This window comes from Athene cunicularia (genome assembly GCF_003259725.1).
Source record: "Athene cunicularia isolate RWA chromosome 14 unlocalized genomic scaffold, athCun1 chr14_part1, whole genome shotgun sequence".
NCBI lineage: Eukaryota > Metazoa > Chordata > Aves > Strigiformes > Strigidae > Athene > Athene cunicularia.
Window position 1 is genome coordinate 15,352,565 of NW_020799118.1, and position 18,130 is coordinate 15,370,694.

General features: G+C 42.7%; 1 protein-coding gene across 1 annotated transcript in view; it reads left to right on the forward strand.

The window, feature by feature from the left end:
- The window catches only part of C14H16orf71 (chromosome 14 C16orf71 homolog), a 94,298-nt gene that overhangs the window by 38,140 nt on the left and 38,028 nt on the right, over positions 1-18,130 (forward strand). Inside the window, exons 13-16 of the mRNA XM_026859249.1 lie at positions 8,220-8,336; positions 10,579-10,723; positions 12,900-13,215; positions 16,004-16,110. Coding sequence (XP_026715050.1) covers positions 8,220-8,336; positions 10,579-10,723; positions 12,900-13,215; positions 16,004-16,110 — 685 coding nt within the window. The remainder of the gene's footprint in view (positions 1-8,219; positions 8,337-10,578; positions 10,724-12,899; positions 13,216-16,003; positions 16,111-18,130) is intronic.

Here is an 18,130-nt window from a genome sequence, read left to right on the forward strand (position 1 = left end):
TCATGCTGTCTATAAGTAGAATGATAATTAACTTTTTCACTTCTGTCAGATTAGCAAGTGCTCCATAACAAATATTCAAGTGAATGAAATATTACAAGAATTCTTTGTACTTATTGGGGGAGTTTATTCCTTGAGGGCATGAAACACTGCTTTTAGGCCTTTAACAGCCTGTCCTACCTTAGTGTAAATATTTAGACCAGGTTTTCAAAGAAGGACTTACTATGACCAGATTTTCATACCTTTTGAGGGAATGTTCTACTTATTTCTTTGCCATGACATCACCAGTCTTTCAACAATCATGGACTTTTCCCAGTATTTCTAAATCAACAAAACTTAGAGACACAATTCCAGGGAGTGGTGAAAACTGCAATTCTGCTTCACAGTGAACTTTAGTTCTGAAAATAATGTAGTATGAGAACTTTTCTGCAATTTCAACCAGATTTGGGGATTACTATTACTCTGTGAGAATCAATGCTATGAAAGCTTAGGGGCTTAGCAGTGCACTTAGCAATTTGTCTAAAGGTTTATCCCTTCTGTGGAGGAAAAGGAGGCTTAGTGTTGTTGATTTGCAGTCACTGTAGCTTTCAAGTAGAAGCAAGTGCTATAAAGCAGTCTGACGTACTGGTAAAAGATAAATCTGCTGTACACTTTTAAGGCATAAAATAGGGCATCATTTAAAACAGTCAGGGCTTTTATGCAAATCCCTTATTAGGGGAATTATAAATCATTAGAAATTGAACAGCAAGATAGCAGGCACTCTCTGGGGGTGGATCTTTGCCTTGATGCCATAGCAAAGCTGAAGTCAATTTACAGACCATGTTCTCTTCCTAAGGTCAAATGCTCTGTCCACTCAGGTTCCCAGGCCTGAATTACACTAAGACCACCCTGTATCATGGATTTTTTGATAGATGTATCTTCTTGTTAAGCAGGAAGGCTGACTTCTCAAAGCAAGGCTCAATGAGCCAGACTCTCAGCAGGCAGCAGCTAACCCTGTTGCCTGCCCTGAAGCTTTACAAAGTGGTACCAACTGAGAACGTTCCCAAGTGTCCTTAAAATACAACCAAGAAGTGCTGCATAGGAAATTCAATGTTGGGTTTTTTTAACTTCATTGGTTTGAAGATTTCATACAAGGCCAGTGATCCATGCTTGCTTTTTATATATCTATTTTGAGGTGGTGTAAACAAAACTAAGTATACCAAAGAACCTGCTACTACGTGTTGGAAAAGCATGCAGTGAATACCTGGTTTTGCACTGCGTAGCTTATGGTCTGAGAAAAAAATCCTGAAAGGTTGATGGAACAAATGGGTAGGGGTGGAGGGAGAGGGAACATCAGGTGAAATTGCCTCTGCCTGTGCACTGACTAGTTCTGTGTATGATTTTATGAACAATTGTTAGCGGTAATTGTAATAAACTTTAAGCACATTGTTGGTGCACGAGCCAATGTCTTGTTTTCAGTCAACTGATCTAGTGTTTTTTCAGTCTGTTCTGGGCCCCAAACAGATTGCTTTGCTCTTGCTATTTTTCTCTGAGGCTTTCTTGCTAATGCTATGCATACTGCCTATTAACCTGCAGTAATTCACTTTGATATGAAGAGTAAACTCACAATGCAGTCATTAAAACCCCAGGTTAGGTTAGAAGTGACATAATCCCTGTGGAAGTTATTAACTGCAATGTCCCTTGTCAGCAAAAAGAGGATTTCTTCATTTTAGCATAAAATAAAATACTTTCTCCTGTTAAGCCTTAGGATGTGAGCATTAACCTTAGAGATGCAGACATGTGTAGCCAGTGTTGATGCTGCTTTTCCTATGCATGTTTGTTCCAGTAAGGCACAATGAATTTCTCTTGCTCTCTCTGTTGCCCAGAGGGTGCAACCCCTAACACTCACCTCTTTGGTGAACTTCCAGAGCATCTCCTTGAACTCCCAACCTATACAGGTGCCTGCCATGACCAAGGAGTCAGGGCACAGCAGTACTGGATGGGTGATTGTGTCAATGAGGTTTCAAGGAAGAAGGGCAACCTCCATCCCTAAGTCAAGGTGGATGAGGTTTTTTTTTTTCTTTTAGTTCCAGAACACTGATCTTGTTGCACCTCCTGGTGATCATTTCCCTACTTGCTGCTCCTTTAGTTAGTTTCCCTGCTGACTTCCAGCACAAAGTTTGTGGTTTCTTTTTTGAGAAAATAGTACTGATTAAGGGCAGGTCTACACAAAGATCCCTCCTTGTTTTTCACTTAAGCAAAGCTCCATTTTAATTTTTTTTAAACGGAATTTTGGCTAAGCATAGATAAGAATTCCAGAACTGGGTCTAGGGAGCTAAATTTGCCCCAGTGTGTAACTTCAACGATGCCAAAAACTTCAAACAGCACAGACTGAACTAACAGGAAGTTTGATGTGTGGGAGTGGACTCGCAGAAAGTACAGCAGTTCTCCCTAATGTGGTATTTCAGACTTTTGGGATTTCCCTGCTAGAGAGTTGATGGCAACTGTGTTACCAGGAGGTCTACATGTACACATACACACACAAGCTTTGAAAGTTGCAAAAATTTTTCAAAGACTGAAATAACTATGTAGCAGAAGAGCTATGCGTTGCTGATGAAATTATAAATCACTGTTTCATGCTGTGGAAAAGCAAGCCCAAATGCATCACTTGTTACTTTGTGCACTTAGGGCACCTAATTTGGATATGTGATTGCCCTAACTCTGTGTATAGTCTCTGAAGAGGGAGCGAGAGGCATTTCCAGGGGAAATCTTTCAGATCTGTGAATCTGTTTTAGCATGGGCTCAACAAGAAGACTCTGAGCTTTAGAGTTTGAGTGCTGTGATGTTATTTCACTGCCAAGCATCATGGCCTTAGCCCTGCAGAGTGGCTTCAGCAACTTCCACTCTTTCACTACAAGTTCTTTTAACTTCAGTGCTAATGAGAGGCTTCCTCAGAAAACTGCTGCTTACTATCGCATCATCTTTTTCACCCAACTCTCTTTAGGCCCCTGTCTGTGTGGGCATTGCCTGTTACGCATCTCAAATTGTAATAGCTGGTGGTATACTGTAGTTCAGTCATCACGTCATGGTGTTGGCAGTTGTGCTGTTTTGATTTGAGGTTAATGCCCTGTGTGTTCTCTCTTTCCCCTTTCATGCTGTGTGAGAAGCAGCAGTACCTAAGCTAAGCCATGTAATGTTTTGTGGGTGGAGAGCACAGACTGTGCTACCTGGAGCACAACACATTTTGGCCAGCTGCTAGACCTGATCCACATGTTGCTGTAAGATCTCACATTTAGTGTATGGCTCAGGGCTGTGCTTTCCTCCTCCAAAGCTTCTGCAGAGCCTGATGCCTAATTTTGAAAGATTTGATTGTTGTGCAGCTGAGATGGGTATTAGGGAGGGATAAACCTCCCAGAACAGCACCTCCACATCTACTTCCCCAAACCAGGCCCAGCAGGATGAGACTTGCAGCATGGCAGGTGCCAAGTCCAGCAGCTTGAGTTGTAAGTTGTAAACCAGGAGGTTCAAAAGGACAGGTTCATCCTGCCATCTGCTTTCTAAACTTGCTTGTGTCTTGTTTTAATCTGAGTTGGTGCTAAGGGTCAGGTCTCCTGTGTCTGGTGCCCTGAGTCTGCTGTGCAGCTTCATAAAGCTGTATCAACAGCTTTGATGAGAGCACGTCATCTAACTGCTGATTCCACGTGGGTATGAGACGCTTGTCCTGGGGCCTCATCTATATGCATTTACAGGAATTGATCCATAGGTGCAGGTGCAGAATAGCTGCATGGCTGTAGCTTCATGAGCCCCACTGGAGTTTGTAATTTTGTAAAATTTGTAAAGTTTGTAAAAAAAAAAAAAAAAAAAAAAAAAAAAATGGGGCCAGGAGTTCAGACTATCGTTGGTATTTGTAACTAAATAACCCCAACCTTTAAGAGGAGCAGGGACTGTACAATGGTGTCTACCAGAGTTGGCACAAAGATGAAGGCATAGCTTGGGGAGGAATAAAAGATTATAGTTTTTAATTCTTCCTGAAATTCGATAGTTCACATTTAAATTGTGACCATCGCTAATTATTCCAGAAAAAGCAGCTTAAAAGAGCTATCAAGCTAATGTGCTTAGCCATTAGTATTGTGCATGATGGACAGGACAGGGGGAAGTTATCTCATCCTTTCTCTTGTGTGTTTTAAGATATTGCTTTACATGTCTATAAGAGGTACAAAGGAAAGTGAGATATGTGTTCAAACTGCCTTAAACACAGTCACCAGAACTGCATATTTTCAGTGGCAAAGCTCTTAATTAGCCCTCTCTATCCACAGCCTTTTTGCTGCCTGGGATCTTCTGACTGTGCTTCCATATTTCCCCTACTAAATTCTGTTGCCATCTGAAGTGAGCATGCACAGTGGGGAGGGAAGATGTGCAGGAAACAAATTCAAATTTGTGTTAATCTGGATTCCACAAGCAATACTGTGCTAATGCACTGGGGTTCATGACAGCAGGGAGAGGAGAGAGTTTGAGAATAATGCTGCCTGATTCAGGGGCATGATTCAGTGAATCACATCAGACACTAGCCTTGGCTATGTGTTAGCATCGAGGCTTTTGCTAGAGTGGGAATAGTGCTTCCTCTGCTGCCACTGATGCAGTCAGTGGAGTTGAAAGGGTGAGGTTATATAAATTTACAAGCTGTCTGTGGAGGTAGTGGAGGATGCAGCATCTTTCTTCAAGGGATTTGGGTGTTGTCTCACAGTGGTAATGGCTGAGCAGATCTTTGCATTGGAAAGTACCTTGCATGTGGGGAGATGAGATTGTGGAGTACATCGAAATTCTCCCTGCAGTTTCTGTTTTCCTGCTGTGGCTGGGAAGAAGTCTAGAAGACTCATTGGAACTTAAAAGACTCTCTTAGATCATCTGACAACAAAAGCTTATTTCTTTGTTGTTGGAAATGAGAACGGAATATACTGTAAGCAAGAAGAAGAGATACTGGCATTGGTCGTATTCCTGTATGACATTTAAATATTCATGGTTTTGCTGCATGCAGCTCCAGTCTTCTCTAAAATGTGCTTATTCTTGTTTCTGCTCAGTATTTTACAACACATTTTTGTTCTGCTGTGAATTTCCTTCCCATAACTGTCTGGCTTCATCTCAGTAATATTGTCTGAAACAAAGCAGCAGCTCTGGGCTTCTTTTTAATGCTTTTTGAAAAACTGGTGCGTGATCAATCCTAGCTATGGTACAAAGTGGTCTTTTCCAGAGTCTGAAAGTAGCAGAAATCAGAATTTGTCTCCCAAAACAAATAACAAAAAGGATAATTGACAAAAAAGCCCCTACAAATGGGAGGTTATAGACATGCTCTCCCTTCCTGCTCTTTCTGATCATGGTAATATGGATGGAGAGGATATCAGTGCTGTAAGAAACCCTGCTTTCTTACAGCTCGGGGTGGGAGGGAGGAGACACAGTCATGGAAATGGTTATGGTTAAATGATTCTGGGTTTTGGAGCCTGTCACAGCATAAGTCAAAGCATCCCTGAGGCTGCTGTAGTTGCCATTGGCTGACTGCAGGGTATCTTTCCTCCCTGGTGTAATGCCTTGACCATGAGATGTGAGATTATTACGGTGCTCGGAGTCAGCAGAGCCATATGGAAGAGGCATTTCCAAGTAGGTATTAGAGGCTGGACTGCCTCTTCACCGTTCTGCACGGTGCACAGCGAGGGAGTCTCCTCTTTTCCCTGCTAAGAGACAGGTCAGCATTCAGAGATGATGTATCAGCTAGTCTGGGAGAGACTTTCTGAACTGCTGTGTTTGCACAGAAGTTTTACAGATACTGTGATGTTGCTGGTGGTGTAAGAGAGGAACCAGCCCTAAGGTGAAACCAACACAGTTCTTGTGAAACATTAAAAGTAACACCAAAGTATCATAAATATTAATAGTGTCAAAATCACCACAATTATTTCAATAAGAGCGTGGTCTTGCAACTGCCTGCAGAGAGTCACCCTGCATTATATGTGAAATAGGGCTCATCTCAATATTATAAAAACTGACTTGATGCTGACTTTCTCCTACATGCATGGGAAAAGTTGTTTTCTTCCTGATTTTCCTGTGCATTGCATAGAAAGGCAGCGTCAGGAATTCTCCAAAGCAGGGGCTGTTGTGCTGCAGCCATCTCTGTGTATTTTCTTGTGAGGAAAAGCATTTTGTGGGAGAACTAAGACTTTTCAAGCTTCATTCTATGCTGCTTTGTAAAATCCCATTCGGGTTGGCTGCTAGAAAACAGAATCTGACAGATCACAGTAACAAATTTCCCACAGGCCTTGATTCCCAGGGGTGGCCAGATCCCTGCTCTGGTGGGGAGGGAGCCTGACCATGCGGCAGTGCACTTGGGATCACAGCTGATCCACGGCTTACACTGTGGTACTTCCTAAAGGTTCAGCTTTTTACCTTGGATTTCCCAGTGTGCATCCTCTGTGTCCTAACTGAGGCTGGATGATTTTAATTAAGGTTTCTATTGAAATGTAGGCTGGAGGTGTTTTGTCCACTGTTGTTCCCTCTCTTTTTATTCTTTAAAGTTCATAGACTTGAGGTTTCTTTAAGGAATAGCTTGAATAAATAGAAGTCTGGCATCTTGCTGCATTCCCATTTTGTAGGGCTTGTCTGTGCTCCCTGCACTGTGCCAGCATTGCATGCAGGAACTGGCACCAAACATTGGAAACAGAGATCTTCTCTTTCCTTAAATCAACAATTTCTCGCTTTTCCTCTGATATTTTTCACAGCAACCAAGTGTTGGATGGAGGTTGGTTGGAAACAAGTGGAAACTGGTGAATTCTGAATTGCAGGACAAAATGGACAAATCCACTGAACTTTTGGTTTGATGTAGTTGTATTGACTGAAACTGGGTGAATATTGAAATCCCTAGTTCTGCTTTTAAGCAAATATCTCATAAAGCACAGAAAATAGAGGAAGGAGAAGACACAAAAGGTTACTGAAGCAGAAAGGCAGGTGTCAGAGGGGGTTTAATATTATTCAAATAGTTTTTTCTGGTTGTTGTTTTTAAATATTTGTAGAATGATAAAACATGCCTATCATTTCCCAAGCAGCACCAAAAAAATCTCTCAGGTGATTACACAATTAAACAGCATTATATGTATCTCATAATCCTGAATGAATGCTTCTTCATGCAGTGTTAGTCCATTTTCTGTCCATAATAAAAGCCCTGATGAGACCATGCTGAAATTTATTTCCTTTTTAATTTAACTCCCTTTAAGGTGTGTCCATGAGATGAGGACAGGTCAAGTCTTTAAAAATAGTGAAGCTACTCTGAGATAGAACACTTGTCTATGTCTCAAAAGTGACAATTTTTTATTTATTTTTTGTCAATCTGGGAATGAATCCTGCCCACTGTGAACTCTGCCTAAATGCATCCATATTTCTGGAATGTTCAATATTGGCATAGCTGAGAGCATCACTTCTTCCCAAACCAGAACTTGACAAACATGACTTTCAAAAGCTGCATTTGTTCCTGGACTATGGCCCTGCTTACTGAGCATGCAGTCACAGCAAATTCTCATGAGTGACATATCCTTAAACTTGCACTTAGACAATTTGCTTACTTGGCTGCCCAGAAAATGTCTGAGAAACAAAATAAGGTGCTGAGATTGGGAATCACTACACTTCTCTAAAGCTGTGACCTAAATACCAGAGTCTTTTTGCCTGTCCATGAGTATGTGGCACAGTAAGACTTACAGATATGTGTCACTTGGGATGACATGAGCATGGGAGAAATGTCCTATTTTGGTTACAGGCATGTGGGAGTTCATGCAATTCTTTCCCTACCCTTCTGTTTGATTAGTTAATTAGCGTGTTCCTTTAACAAAGCCCTTTTCTGCTGGATGCTCAATACAGCCGTGGAGAACCAAGGTCTCAAGCTGCTCGCCTGATCCTGTGGTGCCTTCTGCATGCAACTCCTGTTGATGTCAGTGGGTACTCTGCATGTTGGAGGGTCACTGGGTTGGATCCTGGGAATGTTCAGTGTCTCAGGAAGCACTTGTGGATTCATATTCTTGGGATATTACTTTATTGGAGCTAGTGGCATGGTTGTAAGAATGGATTAACAACACTGGACTAATGAGTTTAATCCACTAATGTGCATCCTTATGTGTTCTCTAGCCATAAAATACTATTTTTTTTCCTAGCCCTTTATTTTGAGGGATCAAGATGATATACAGGTGAGAGATGTCCTTTGTGCATTTCAGGCAGTGGAGAAGGTGTTTGCAGTGCCAAATGGATTTTACTGGCAGACAGTTGAAACTGATGAAAAATACTTCCCTAATAGCAGCAACATCGAGGCTTGCAAAGATATAGACACTGAGGTAAAAAAACCCCAAACCACTCCTTTCTGACTTGTGGGATGATGTGGGAAGTTGATAGACAATTAAGTGACCTGGAATATTTCAATTTTGAGGTTTGGTACAAATACTGATCTTGAAGTATTTCTCCTCAGACCTGAATATATCAGCTGAGTATTTTGTGTCATCAGTATTGATGTGCTGATTGCTCTGAGCCACAGAAGATTAAACTATGAAATGTGCAGGTTGAAGAAATTGCTACCAACCAGGTGCAAATCAGTAACAGTAGACAAAATTTTGATAACCTGAAACCATTTGACTGCAAGCCAATATACAACACCACTTTTTTTTAAACTTGTGCTCAGAAACATTAAAAAAAATTCTGAAGCTTCTGGTACTACCTACCTGACCTACAGCAACTGTGTACGTGTTGTATGAAGAAGTAGGAAGTAATTCTACTTAGTTTACCCCGAAGAAGAGAAGATTAAGGTAACTTCAATTAACTCATATTTAACTCTGTTTAGGAGTGCCTGCCAAAATGTACTGGACCTCTACCCATGTACGGTAACTTGTTAACTATGGTAACTCGCCTTTCTTAGCTCTTGTGCAACACAAAGCATAACATGTTTGATCTGACAGAGTTCAGGTTCCTGTTAGAACTGATACATGGAGATACAGATATACTAAGTTCTTCCTGAACACGCAGCAAGCCTGACCAGTTGTTGAGAGTACCAGGCTTGCTCCTGGAAGATGCTCGAAGTCCGCAGTTAGGAGCTGAATATGTATGGCGTAGTTGGGAAATGCCTCATGTCTTCATTACAGTTCCTCCACGTGCCTCAGGAGTGCTGTTAGTGGGTCTGTACAGACCTCCCTAGCGAGGGCAGGATGCTCTGTGATGGAAGGTGAGCCAGGAGCTGGGTCTAACAGCAAGGTGGGCAGGGCCAGCGAGCAGCAGGCAGGGTACAGTCCCATGTTACCCAAGCAAGAAGAGCAGAGCAGGTCCAGCAGCTGTAACTGAGGTCAGCCAAGAGTCCGTAGTGGCAAGGCCAAGCCAGAAAGTCAGCAAGCTAGAGTAGTGGCCAGAATCAGTGACACATGAGACTGGGCCAAGGCATACCTCCCACAAGGCTCAGCTGGAGACCAAAGCCAAGTGCCTGGCTCTGAAGCAAAGGGGAGACAGGCAGTTACTGAGGTTTCTCAGTGCTGGACAGCTGCATTATCAAAGTTGGCCTCAAGCCCAGGCTGCCAAGCCCCAGGGACTCTCTTAGCAGCTACAGAAAAATACTTCCTTACTGGCTGCTGTGAATATTGGGTTAATATCAGGAGACCTTGAGCTAGACAAACATAAAGAAATAGAGCTTTTATTCCTAATTAGACCACTTTTTTATGATTTGAGTAAATTTATATCTTCATTTATCATGATGGTATAAGCCTCATAATGTGTTTATGGGGGAGTAGCGTTTCATTTAAAGTGTCCAATAATGATTAATTCATTTGGCGTTCACTGCAGCCATAAAGCTTGCTGCTGGGGATAGCATTGTCTTGCTTTACATCCAGGAGCACCAAGTACAAATTTGAGGCCAGTACAATCATGCTTGTCTGATATACAGCTAGACAATTTATTACCCACAGCACCACACAACTTCCTCTCATAAAGCACTTGCTTTTTGAAACAATATGTTGCTACTGATGGGAAAGTAATAATAATTTGCTTCCCTTTTGGGTATAGACATTCAGTATGTGTTCATGTATGTCTTTCTCCATGCAGGATGGGTTGAATTGGATTAGTCTGGTAAAGAAGATTTCAAAATATAAATTTGGGATTGTATCAGTGATGTGTCTGCCTTTTGATACATTTTTTTTTTAATGTTGTTATGGCACTTTTGTATGTATAAAGAAGCAACCAGTTGGTCTATTATTATTTAACCATCTTTCTGTAGTATGTGAAATTAAACAGCAGAAATGATACACTTCAGTCTCTGCCCCAGAGAACTTGCGGTTTTTTAAAAGTAGGTTTATGTGACAAAAGGCACAATTTTATCAGCAGAAATATTCAATCATAATTATCATAGTTATGATTCAATCTGAAGCTAGGAGCCTACTGTGCTGAACTGCACGTAAACATAAAATAGAAGAAAGCTTCTTTGTAGCTCTTACAATGTAGATAAAGCATGGGAACTAAAGGTGACCAGAAGAGATACAGCTGTGTGGTTGTTGAGGGCTTCGAAGTGTTGGCTCATTTCTCCAATGTGCTCTTGCTGTTCAGGTTGCCATGGTATTGCTGTTTGAAACTCTCTTCCAAAGTCCCCTAGCTACCCATCACATGTTGCAGCTGGTACTCATTTCGTGTCTGGATATCTGTGGACTCCGCCTGCTCTATCCTCAGCAGGATGTGCTGCTCTCTAGATCAGGTGAGGTCTAGTTTTCCTTCCAGGGTTTCATCATGTGATGATACTGAGGTGAAGGCAATGATCTGTAAATGGACTGAGGTGAGGAGTGACATGGTGCTGTGGAGGAGAGGGTATCAGATTTACATGAGTGTTGCTTTATCAGTTCCTTTATCTTTCCCAAAAGAAATTATGATAAAAGATCTTGGGCTGTTTCTTTCCTTTTGTTCCCAGTATTGAATATCCATGAGTTGAATTTTTAACTCTTGATAGATTTTTGTGTCTCAAATCACTTTAGTAGTTGTTCCTCTGCAGCAATCTTTCTCAGATTACAGTGCCCTAAGCTCCAGAGTTACTCATGTGAGTTAAATATACTAAATTAGTTCCCACAGATTTTCCTGAAGGTTTTAGCTGCAGAAAATCCAGCCTCCCCTTCCACAGTTCCCCCCATCCCATTGCCTATGGGACTCAGAGGAAAGGGCATCCTGTAACTGCATTGGCTGATAAGCCATCACCAAAATGTCACACTTGCTCAGAGAAGATGGTCTAAGATGGGAGACCAAGAAGATAAGGTAAACAAAAGTTATGTGGGTCTGTGAACTCAAATCACTAAGTCTTTAACATTAGACACCAGTGTTTTCAAATAGTGGCAACTACAACTCAAGTGTCTATTTTTTTTCCATTTGTGAAGTAGAGATAATGAAGCCTGACTTAAAGCATGTATGGAATATTATTAGTTGCTAATGCAATATAACTCAAGTAACAGGTGTTACATTAGCAGCAAAGGATAGAGATCAATCTCTGCAGTATACTATGGCTTGTACTTTATTTTAAGCCAAGAAGTTTTCCTGGAAGGTTTGTAAGTGACACATCACAAATACAGGCAATCCATTTCTCTTGGAGAAAGGTACAGGCAGGCTGAGAGTGAGAGAAATGGGTTTCCTTTTCCTCAGGCAGGAAGCAAGTGAAGACCAGCTTAATCACAGAAAAATTGTCCAGTCTCCCTGTCCCTTTTTTAGATTTGAAAACAATAGGAGCAGACTGCCTTAGAAATCAGAGTGCTGTTGTCTCAACGCTATGCACGTAATACGTTCATACTGATAGCTGGAGAAATGAAAGAGGACTCCAGAAATGAATAAGAAAACCATAAAATCACCAGTCATTAGGAAGTGACAGGCAGCAGATCTGCTTCAATGCACTGTACCGTGCACCGTTATTTAGGAACATTTCCTATGAAGAGACAATTCATTTGAGCTGAGAACTGCTATGCAAGTTTGTAAAATAGATTTTTACCCTTAGCCTAAAAATCTTTAAAATTATTATTTTAAATATATACAGTCAGTTTCTCCATTATCTACCTGCTCTGGAGACTTATGTTCTGGCTTCTGATTCTTATGCAACAAATTATGCAATTGAATATTGAATATGCTTATGCTTTTAAACCTCAGGAAAGAAAATGACACACCTTGCTTCTTTTTCTAACATCTCCAGTAAGAACTGCAGTGGAGCCAAATTTACTCTGTTTCTGGGGTTACTTACTAGACCCCAACTATGCTGACAGTTGACATGGACAAAGAGTTTGCCAGAGGTATAGGGAAGAGTTGTTGCAGGAAATATGGAAACCACAGTTCAAGTCCTGGCAGGGAAATCAAGATAGCTAATCCAATAATTTGTCTGGATACGTCATCTTACAACGTAGTAAAAAATCTGTATTTGAGGCAGAAGGAAATAACCTAGAAAAGAAGTCCACAGATTTCCAGTTTGTGATCCCCTTCCCTGTTTTCCCATATCTAATGAAAACTGTAGAAAACATCCCTCTCCTCAGGCCCGTGTTCTTGTCCTGTCTCCCCTTCAATCCCCCAGCCTTCCCTGTGGGCATGAACACACACTGCACAAGAAGTGCTGACTTCTAGTGTATCAGCTGCTCCATAGTAACTAGTGCTGTGCACGCTCCTTTCCACAGCAAATATGAGGCAACCAGCTCTTCTTTCTTTAACAGCCTACCTTGAATAATCTCAGATTTATTATCGGGTAGAAGCATGCAGCTGGTTGCCAGCATATCACCCTCAGGCCAGGGAACCAGTAGGTTACTTTGATGAAGTCTGGCTATGACAGATCTGAAAAGGACATTTGAGTGGAATGAATGACCTTGGGGTGGGTTGTTGCATGTTTTGGTCACACATATGTTTGTCTTTCACAGAAAAGCTGCCTTCTTCCTATACTTCAAAGACTGGCAAGGTGCCACCAGTGCTGGCGTTAGGTGTGAGAGGGCCTAAAGCATGTAGCACCTTGCAGGATCTCATCGGGCTGTGTGACCCGCAGCTGGCGAGCATGGGGGACTGCAGTTCCATCAATGCCATGCACTGCAGGAGCCGAGCGGAGCCTCTCGCCTGCCTGCCCCTCGGGGACAGCTGCGTGCACAGGGAGCTGTGCCTCTGGTTTGGAGGGAGGGCTGCTGATGCAGCACTGCACGCTGCCGTCCTGGAGCCCGCTTCCCTGTGCAACGACACAGCAAGGTGATGGCCCTGGATGTTTTTGAACCATGGTTCTTCCCACAGGCAAAGTGTGGCATGGCGGCCGGGCAGGCAGACAGCTGGCGTGCTTTGTCTTTACGTATTGGTCTTCTGCTAAAAGGTCTCAGTGAACAAGAGTGCAGGGCAGGAGCAATCTGTCTACTTTTCTATTTCTAAACCAGTTACTACAGCCTGCAAAAGTCTCTCTCTCGCGGGACTGTCTCTTCTGCAGCACACAACAGATGTCTCGAGGTGTAGGACTCTTGTAGTTGCTTCCCATCACTTGTTCCCTGGTAGGCAGGCCTGTAGTTCATACACCTGCAGCACCTGCTCCTGGGCCCTCTGTCCCAGATGGAGCTGATGAGACTGATTTGAGACCTCCTCCAGTTGTCCCTGGAACTGGAAAAGGGCTGCAAGGGTGCGTACCACTGAGTGGCCCTTTGCTAGAAAGCCTGATCTAGCTTTGCCCTATGTCCCTTCCATATCAGTTGACTAGAGATAAGGGGTTTCAGAAGGAAAAGGTTCTTGGCGGATTATGACAGAAGTGTGTGAAAATGAAGGGTGGCTTATAAACTTGTGCAATCAGCATGAGAAATGCAATTTAGGAACTGATGGCATAGCAACAGGGTGCCAAAAAGTGCTGGGAACAAGTGAGGTTCAGGAGTTTGGAATCTCACTGTCATGTGGGTCTGGGTATGGCTGCAGAGGGAACTGGGCTTTTAAGCATCTATTAATCCATCGTGCAACCTAGACCCTATGTTCTTTGCTGTGTAGTGCTACAAGGAGGGGGACTACAGCTCCCAAAGCTTTATTTAGACTATCTTCGACAAAAATGGATTTACCTAATGTTTTTTAATCTTAAAGTTGATTGGTTTATAAAGCTGTTAGGCTGCCAGGATGCCTGCTGTTGGCCTTACTCAGCAGAGCAGAGGTGTTTGAGGGAAAGGGGTGAGTGGCCGAAAGAAAAGCTTCAGCAGCTCTGTGGAAGGTGGCACTGAGCAGCCCTTGCACACCATCTGTACCTGCAGAGGCAGAGGGAAGGCTGCACCAGGAGCCTGGACTCTTGCACTCCTCCCCAGCACTCTTACCAAACCTCTCTGCAGGTTTTCCTTGATGAAGATGAGTACTTTCTACAGCACAAAACAATCGCTTCCCTTCCTGATAATCTTGCAACTTCCTGGACAGAGACTCAAACCTAAGGACCCAGGAAGCACATTTAATCCCGTGTGTGTAAATGAAGGGCTCTGCTAGGCTCAGGGGTCCCTTTCCCCTGGAGGATCAGAGTGGATTGGCCTGTAGAGGGAAGGAAAGAGGCACGTGTCTTTTTTTGGCTGCTGAAAGATGCCCCTGGGGTTGTTCCAAGCATAGGATCTGTGGCTTGAAGGATTTGTTTTACAGTGCTTTATGAAAAGATTTGGCTTGGGGCTTCAAGGAATTTCCACCAACCAGGAGAATATCAAACTATATTTTTCCTCTCCCTGGCTGGCATGCTTGTCACGCAGGCCTGTGTAATCATGTGAGATGCCAGCCTCACACTGGGGTTTTCAGGCCCTGGGCATCTCCTTTTAATATTGCTGAACTGAATAAATGATGCTGTGGGGAAACTACCCTGCAGAAAGCTCAGACAGGGCCCTGCTAACAGCAAGTTCTGGACAGGTTTTTAAAGATCCCTTCTGACCCTGGATGCTGGGTGTAGTGGGTCACACTGTGTCAGCAGGCTAGAGGTGGGGTAGTCTGTAGTCCTGTTGTGCTTTCTGCAGAGTGGCAAAGTGCACCCATGTAGAATTAATCTGATGCTTGCAGAGGGACTGTGTGTCACAGTTCATTTCTGCTTGGCCACTAACAGTGACTCTCATCATTTTTACTTTTAAGATTTGAAAAAAAATCAATTTGGAAAAGTTTCATTCTCTTTATCTATTTGTTTATATTCCTCAGGAATGCTTCTTTCCTCTTACAAAGATGATGAATTCTGCTCCTTTGGTATAACTTAGACAGTCCAGAGTGGCACAACATTCTAAATAATGCACTTGTATTTCTCCTAATGCTGGTAATTTGGTCCATTGGGAGACAAGAATACAAACTGCAACTCACATTGCAGTTTTCAGATTATACTTGCAAATACTGTGGTCTCCTGGGCGTGAACAAGTAGGATGTATTCCAATCAACTCAGTGGTGGCAAGGAATGAGGCAGGCAGGTTGGGATGAGGCAGGCAGGTTTGCCTGAGCAGCCTGCACTTCACAGACCTAGCCAGACTGTTTCACAGGCTGCAGTTTGCGTTGCTTGCCAGTCCCTAGCTTTCAGAACCACACCTTATGTTCACTGTGCTGTGATTTGGACCTTTTGGGTATGCAGAAATGTTGTAGAGGTTTCACTGCCATGAACATCTCTGCCAGACATGATTCTGCTTGTTGCCCAACATGAACCTTTAAAACTGATTAAACTCAGGCTAAAGAACCAAAAGTGAATAGCAACTATGACATATCTGTGGGTAGGAAAAGCTCTGGTAATACAGCCTGACATATTTCTTGATTCCCAGATCTCTTTGCCAAGCTGGCTACTTTGCATTACCTACTTTTAATTGAACGCAGAGAGCCTCGGGGGGAGTAATATAAAAAGATTTTCAGTTAGAGAGACCTTGATGCCGCTCATGTCACGGACAAGGGATTGAAATGGCTTTTCCAGTAAAGCAGTTTTACCAGAGAAGCTTTTGTGGCCCTGGGTTTGTTGCAAAAAGTAGATTTGACTCAGAACCTGATGTAACAGCTTTTAATATTTATTGCTTTTCTTTAGCTGTCAGAGTCCTTCATCATCTAGGGCAGAAGCAGATGAAGAAAAGGTTGATTTCCAGGGCATGGTGCTGTCTCGACCTCCAGCAATGCTTGTCTCAACTACCAAAGGTCAGTGTTAGGGAATGCATCTTCAGGTTTTATGGTTCTCCTTCACTGGCAATATTACCTTACTCCAGCCCACCTGTTTCAGGAAATTCTGCCTCAGTGCTGTGACCTGGCCAGTTCTAGACCCAGGAATGAATTTCTAGTGAAATACTGTTGCCTGAAATGAAATGACAGAGAAGTGTTATCACCTCATCCTCCTCATGGGAGTAGCTGCTAGAGTCCTGTAGGCTGCTTAGATTTCACAGAAGGGTAAAAAAAGAAAAGTCAAAAAAACCCACCCCATAGGAAATCTCTGCATACAGGGGCCTGTTCACCAAAGAAACAGTCATGTGAAGACCTACCGGTATCCTTAAACTGCATGTTTATCTGATTGGAGATCATCTACCTCTACTGGTGAAGAGCTGAATATAATCGTAGTGGGTATGCAATGGTTAAGACTTCATTCAGGGCAGGACTGACCACACAATCAGAAAGGAAAGCATTTCATGGCTATCACCTGGTTACACCCAAAACTCTCTTTTCCCTTTGTAGGAATATTCTTCCAGCTTCAGAATTTGTACCTATCTAGCAGCAAGCTGACTGGGTTCAAGGGAAACCTGCCAAGGCACGCAGGCCTTATAGCTGGCTAAGAAGGATCTCTGTGGTAGAGGGGTGTCTGTTGTCGAAGGCCAGTGTGCTGACAATCTTCTGTAGTGGGGCCTGGCACTGCAGATCTCAGGTGCAAGTGATTTTTAGACAGTGCTATTAGAGCATTGCTGTCTGGTTTCTACTCCCGCAAATGAAGATAGTTTCACGGGAAAAAAAAACCCTAAACCTGAGGAGAGTGGAAGCTCAGCAGCTGTTGCGGAGAAGATGGCAGAAGGAAAGCAGGATTGTACTGACATAGAAAGAAGACATGGAAAATTATATTGCCAAAGAAAATAACATATGAGAAAAGAATGAAAGCATAAACTGAAAAGATGAAAGGAGTGGAGAATGATAGAGAGGGTGACACAAAGAAAATGGAGAAGGGAGAAAGAACAAAAGTCTCACCTTTGAGATACACTCTTTCATATAACTGGGCATGTTAACTCAGGTAGCTTGGCAGACAGCCATTGGCTCTGTTATTTGGGATTGGTATTGATGGCAGCTGGTTGCTACTGATGGAATGAGTCACATTTTCTGCCTCCTCTTCCTTTTATGGCCATTAATGATTCATATTTGATGTGGGCTGCTGAGTTACACCACACCACGTTCCATCTGTATTTGGGCTCAGGAAGTCACTGTCAAGCTTTGCTCCTCAGATAGATAACTGTATCATGACTCTCAGAAGAGAAGCTGAAAATCTAGTCAGGGAGCAGACACCGTCTGGGGTTTTAAGGAAAGGAAACGTTCACTGACCTCTTCCTTCAGGTCTCCAGCAGCTTCTCTTGGAGACAGCAAGGTATACCCATGCAGAGTGTGCAGAACAAATATATACCAGCTCCTACCAGGTGTATGTGCCCCTTCTCAGTAATCAAAGTTTTACTGACCCTAGGAGATATTCTTGTTGATTTGGGATATGTGCGTATGAAAATGTTTTTCTAAGAGTCTTACCAACTAGAGAGGAACCAAAGTCTTACTACCTGCAACCCTAAATTTTGACAGTTCATATATAATGAATGTGTCACTAATGTCAGTCTCACTCAAAGCCTGCAAAATCAAAGCCATCAAATAGAAATTGTAGGCAAATAAACACTCTGTATCATCCTTAGTAATAAAGAGAAGCTTTCCGTTATTTTCTTGCTGTTGCTTTGAACTACCAAGCTGAGCCTTGGTCAGATTCTTCTGGGGACAGATATCCATATTGGAAAGTTTAGAACCAAAAGAAGCATTCACAGCTGATAGTCCTACCCCCAAATCCAAGTGTAATTGGGGCACAGAGACTAAAATAGTTCCAACCCCATTATATCATTTGGTTAGAGTTAAGATAAATTAACAGGACAGTGTAGACAAAACCCACATAGAAATGAGACTGAGGATTTGTCTTCAGAGCTTACTCTTG